Consider the following 6,291-nt stretch of genomic DNA (forward strand, 5'->3'; position numbering starts at 1 on the left):
CGAGGCTGAGAGTGAAGACCAACAAGGTCAAATCTGAAGATCTACATTTCCTAGAATCTTTTCAACTTTCCATATATTATAAATATTATGTACGTATTCTTTTTCAAGTCAAAATAATTGAGATGCAGATGCAGAGATTCATAGAATTACATAAAGATGTGCACCGTTTGCTTACACGTTTGGTATTAGGAAGGATTTGAACGCCCAATTGACTCCGTTTGAAGGCCAAGGGTTCATTGCTCTTTCCACTGACTTGGTGGGAAGACTTGTAGCACGTCCATTGCCCCGTTTCAAAAGGATGGTCTTGTATGAACTGCATGTTGGACTTTCTTAATAGTTATCTTGAAAACAGTTGATTTGATAAGTAAATAGGTACTCTATCTATTGAAGCAGCACTAATGAACAATCCAACTACATATTGAAATTTTGGACGTGTTAGTCTTCTAGCCATAGTCTCTTCGGCAACTTCCATGGATAAATGTTACCATCGCCGAAGTACTGCAGGTTGCTTCCTCAACTAACACTTCGTTCTCTTTCACCTCCGTGTTCTAGGTACTCTATCTATTGAAGCAGCACTAATGAACAATCCAACTACATATTGAAATTTCCATGGAACTTCCATGCAACTTCCATGGATAAATGTTACCATCGCCGAAGTACTGCAGGTTGCTTCCTCAACTAACACTTCGTTCTCTTTCACCTCCGTGTTCGCAGGAAAGAATTCATCCGTGAAGCCACATGGATGTGCAGTCTGAAGGATCCGAATCTGGTGCGGGTCATCGGGGTCTGCTCAACTGAAGACCCAATCAGCACAATCCAGGAGTACTGCGAGTTTGGCGACCTCAGTACGTTCCTGCAGATACACAACTGCAACAGTCAAGAAAATCCTGCAATCAGGTAAGAGTTGCAGAAGAATCATTTTAGCCTCTAATGGAACGCCAAATTTATTATTCTTTGTGTGTGAAGTTAAACCTATAAATTCTACAAAAGAAAACAAGAATATGACCAAGTATTGATATCTGTCCAGTCTTTTGAAGAGCATTGATTGGGCTCATTATGGTGGTGAAATTCAAGATTACTATTAGTAAATACTCGCACCTTGGCCTTATTTATACGGGACTGATAGGACTGATTCAAAATCAGGAATCAGTCATTGAGATTAAAAAAATTGTCCTCCCGACTCGTCACTCCCAATTTTGAACTTAACTAATTTTACACTGCTTTCTTTCGTTTGATCTCACAGCTATGGTTGTTTAATCTTCATGGCAACCCAGATAGCATCTGGGATGAAGTATCTGGAATCCAGGGATATAGTGCACAGAGATTTAGCGGCAAGGTAAGTCAGAATTCATCGGACATCTTCAATAGCTTGATTTTTTTACCTTAATTTCTTAGACATTTATATCTTTATTTCCTTTAAAGATCTGTCAATTTTACAACCAGTTCCCCTTTCTAGTAGAGCTCTTTTTATCTCCAAAATGTCTGTTCTATTTTGTGATTTCTCAATTTTCAGCCTTAAGATACCATGAGAAATCACATTGATCTCAGGTACCATAAGCTTTGTACAAAACAATACAGTCTCTTCCATTGACATTACTACTTATCTTCTCTTGAAGATGTGTTGATAAATCTTTCAGTACGTACGAGTATCTACCTATTGTTTCGCCAGGAACGTACTATAATATTCTTCTATGTCAAACATGTCTCCTTGCTCTTGTATTATTCATCCTTCACCTTTTATTTGGGACTGTTTCAAACCCTACTCCTAATCTTGGTTCATCGTTGTATCAAAACGCGTAGTTTTGGAGATGTGTTGATAAATCTTTCAGTACGTACGAGTATCTACCTTTTGTTTCGCCAGGAACGTACTATAATATTCTTCTATGTCAAACATGTCTCCTTGCTCTTGTATTATTCATCACCTTTTATTTGGGACTGTTTCAAACCCTACTCCTAATCTTGGTTCATCGTTGTATCAAAACGCGTAGTTTTGGTTGTTTTATCCATAATTCACCTTCCATTTTATGAATCTTGGTTCATCGTCTGTTTCAGAAACTGCATGGTGGGTAAGAATTACACCATCAAAATCTCGGACCATGCCATGTACTGTAGCCATTATGAGAGCGACTACTATTTGAGTGATACCAAGGCGAGACTGCCCATACGATGGATGGCGTGGGAAAGTTTGCTTCTGGTAAGTGGACACTGTTGAACCTTTTCCGTGTTTTGTCTTTCTAGCGATAGTGTCTAGCGAGATAATGGGCAAAGCTTTCGAAAAGATTTTTCACCTTCCATTTTATGAATCTTGGTTCATCGTCTGTTTCAGGAACTGCATGGTGGGTAAGAATTACACCATCAAAATCTCGGACCACGCCATGTACTGTAGCCATTATGAGAGCGACTACTATTTGAGTGATACCAAGGCGAGACTGCCCATACGATGGATGGCGTGGGAGAGTTTGCTTCTGGTAAGTGGCTAAGTGGACACTGTTGAACCTTTTCAAAGTTTTGTCTTACTAGGGATAGCGTCTAGCGAGATAATGGGCAAAGCTTTCGAAAAGATTTAAGTTTGAACTGGTCGATTAGATTGCTAGTAACTACATTTGTTTACACCCCTATTTCAATTGTTAGTGATGTAATCACCGATGCACGGCGTCTATTAATTACGCTTCAAACAGTATCGCGGTTGAAGTGAAATTCGCCTTAACTGTTCTTTCTCTCTTCTTCTTCGTCTTAAACTGTTTATCTAAAGTTTCAGAAGGAAATACTATTGTATCACATATCTACTATAACTATAGGTATCACATCCAAATTTTGGCAACCAGTTACCCACAAACGAACTCCGCTCTTGTATTTTCTGCAGGGCAAGAACACGACCAAGAGTGACGTGTGGTCCTTCGCCGTCACCCTCTGGGAGATCCTCATACACTGCAACCAGAGACCTTACGCCGAACTGACCAACGAGCAGGTCATCGAGAACTGCAGCCACTGGTACCAGAACAACTCCAAGCAGCAGTACCTACCGCGACCAGCCACCTGTCAGAAGGAAATCTTCGACCTCATGTTGGAGTGCTGGAAAACCAACGAGACCGACCGGCCACGATTCTCCGAAATCCATCTGTTTCTGCAGAGGAAGAATCTTGGTTTTGTGCCCACCCTGTAATGTTTCCAGTTACCTTTCTTCTAGTAGTTGAATTCATGATCTTGAGGAAATATTGAGTGTATATTTGAATGGGATGTTTTCTTATTACTTCTAACGAGGGATAACTTCACGAGGCCCTCTAAACCAATAGCCTTCCACTATTATTTGTTTTCCAGGGAAAAGCCTGAGCCATCCTTCTCATATAACCTTTTGACTTTAGCTTTCTCCAGCTCATTTGTACCTACCTATCATTGATTGGTAAGTACATTTCCTGGAACTATGATATAACGTTGTTTTCCTCAATGAAGTAGACATTTGCAATGTTAAATTTCAAGTGTACACTTGAGTATTTCCTCACGATGAATTCGACTTCTTGCCCTCTGATGTTTCTTTGTTATCTAGTCGATTTATATCCTTGTACTTAATTAATTTACGTGCTCAGCAGTATTCTAAAACTTTTTCCTTCCCTCTCGCTATTTACTGAAAGCTACAATGAACCTACATTCCCCCGCGTGAAATATTAGAGCGTGAATTTGAAATTAGGAACTAAACTTCTTGCTCCCAAGTCAGACTGAAATAAATTTTGGCCAATCAGATGTTTGGAATGCTTCAGTGCTACTTGGGAGCCAGTATTTTGTTCATAAATATGGGCTGTTCAAAAAATATGGATGAAATAGGAAATAGTAAGAATTGCAATTATTGTAGTAAGACTCGCCCTTAAAAACTTCTATTCTAATTTTCCTAGTTAAGTTTTGTAAATATTTTTTTTATACCTAGGTATAAAAAAGTTCATTTGACGACTCATCAAAAAAGTGTACTAGTTTTTGTAAAATCCTCCCACTGAACTTAAGCTCAAGTATCAATGTTTGTTTATTAATTTTCTGCTACCTATTTTAATTTTCAACTATAATTTCTAAACCAAAGTATGAATAGGTAATTAATTTATGTTATAAAACTCACTCCGGTGTCTTTCCCAATCAGTAGGAATCATTGCTCTCTCTCTCTCTCTCTCTCTCTCTCTCTCTCTCTCTCTCTCTCCCTCCTCTCTCTCTCCAGAGTTTAGCAAAGGTATCGTCTACCTTCTGAAATTTTCAACGAATTTCGTAGTACGTAGCTCGTAATATCCAATTCTCCTGTACACCTGAAGAAATTGACTTGGAACACAGGTAAATGGGAGGGGTAGTCAGTAAGGAGGAGAAGAAAGAGGGAAGAAAAGGGAAGTAGGAAGATGAGTCTCTTACTTTTTATCGTGTATCTTTCTGAGAGACGAAATTTACTAAAAATGTCACTTTTATAAAAACGCATCAGGACTGGTAAGGAGACTTACTATTTAGCTCAATCCAGCGACCACCAACACTGTCTCTACAAGGCTTGTCTGCCTAACCTTCACAGTAGGGCTACCTCCCACAACCCACATGGCCAAAAAATTAGAGATGGACCTATTTCGTCCAGAAAATTTCTCTGACCATCCAAAGGGATAATTGCTTGAGTAGCATGGGAACGTTACGTCACTCGCGGGAAAAATATGGACAAAGTGTTTTAAGGTGTGTCCACACATAGTCGACCGGCCGTTGATCGACATCGATTGAAACATCCACACTGCCTCGACAACATAGATTCATCTCGTCGCGTCGATCGACTATCTATGTTTGAATTGGACACACCAGTATCCAGAAAATGAATTTGGTTCCTGAAGCGACGATTCCTTCTTTGCCCGTGTGTTTCTCCTCCTGTTCCTGTTCTCCCTGGAGTTACACGGGATTAGAATGATGGGATGCTGTGACACAATAGATAAACTTTATGTGCAGGGTTAGAAACCAGAATAAACCATGCAGTAGGTTGAAGACTTTGATGTAAGAAGCACCTAAACTCAGGCCCTTTTTGGGTGAATAGGTAGGTACGCTTTTCTAATGCGGAATATTGTTGACAATCAGCCCTAAAAAGAATCATGTTGATATCTCCATTATTCATCAAGATACGCGAGGTTTTCTAAAATCCTTTCAATACTTTTCAACGCAAAAAGAAAGCTTTAAAACTGTTTTTTGCCTCGATTTTTGTCCTTAGGTTCCTTCCGGAATAAAACTCCTCAGGCGCTTTGACCACATGACTTCTTTTGTCTGTTTGTCAAAGATAAACTCAAAAACTTGCCCCCTTCTCCCTCTCTCTCTCTCTACCAAAAAATAATAAAGAAATAACATATTGTGCTCTCTCTCTCTCCCTTCATAATCTTTTCCATTCCCTTCTTCTCCTTCTTTTCTCCTCCTCTTCTTCTTATTCTTCTTTCTCTGTTTTATTATTTCTCATTTTTTCTGCCTTCTTCTATAATTCTATTTTTTGAGTCCTTTCAAGATTTTGGACAATAGTGTGTCTCCTTACTTTCAAGTCTTCTTTTTCTTCTTCCTCCTTCACCGCGTCCTCTTCCTCCTCCGTCCTTTTCCATCTTCGTAGGCCTTTTTCAATATCTTTCCCTTAACTTTTTCCTCTTTTTCTGCATTCTCATCCTTTCTATTGAGGATTTTGGACAATAGCGCGGTCACTCAAGGAGTCTAGGCCGATAAAACATCTTCCTTTTTGTGTACTATGCTCTTCGGAGTCTCCGGTCATCCTGTTTTTATCCACCCTGTATAGCTTGGCTTTTTCATCGATATGCCTAATATTATAAACCTAGATATGTAGCATTGAGGATTTTGGACAATAGCGCGGTCACTCAAGGAGTCTAGGCCGATAAAACATCTTCCTTTTTGTGTGCTATGCTCTCCGGAGTCTCCGGTCATCCTGTTTTTATCCACCCTGTATAGCTTGGCTTTTTCATCGATATGCCTAATATTATAAACCTAGATATGTAGGTATTGTAGGTACTAGACACCCTTTACCCTTCATATTTTATACGTAATATTTACATACCCAATGTTCATAAGTATCTAGGTATGTATCTGCTGTACAAACTCCATAATACTTCACACCTTTCTATTTTTATTTTATTTTACGGAAAAGGTCATATTTTTGGAAAATAAATGTCATATTTGAGGAAAATAAAGGTCATAAAGGAAACCTAGATATGTAGGTATTGTAGGTACTAGACACCCTTTACCTTTCATATTTTATACGTAATATTTACATACCCAATGTTCATAAGTATCTAGGTATGT

At 39.0% G+C, this 6,291-nt stretch overlaps 1 protein-coding gene across 2 annotated transcripts; it reads left to right on the forward strand.

The window, feature by feature from the left end:
* The first annotated feature begins 667 nt into the window (after positions 1-667).
* LOC103517769 (discoidin domain-containing receptor 2-like) lies at positions 668-3,548 on the forward strand. Of its 2 annotated transcripts, none has more exons than XM_017447577.2 (4): positions 668-897; positions 1,244-1,336; positions 2,053-2,194; positions 2,864-3,548. In XM_017447577.2, exons 1-4 carry the CDS (start codon positions 743-745, stop codon positions 3,161-3,163), a joined length of 690 nt encoding a protein of 229 aa, XP_017303066.1. In that variant the 5' UTR covers positions 668-742; the 3' UTR covers positions 3,164-3,548. The 2 variants fall into 2 exon arrangements, with proteins under 2 accessions (XP_017303066.1, XP_026685550.1); XM_026829749.1 differs by lacking the exon at positions 2,053-2,194 and adding an exon at positions 2,327-2,468.
* The last annotated feature ends 2,743 nt before the right edge of the window (positions 3,549-6,291 follow it).

The sequence above is a fragment of the Diaphorina citri genome, unplaced genomic scaffold (assembly GCF_000475195.1).
Source record: "Diaphorina citri unplaced genomic scaffold, Diaci psyllid genome assembly version 1.1 scaffold1954, whole genome shotgun sequence".
NCBI lineage: Eukaryota > Metazoa > Arthropoda > Insecta > Hemiptera > Psyllidae > Diaphorina > Diaphorina citri.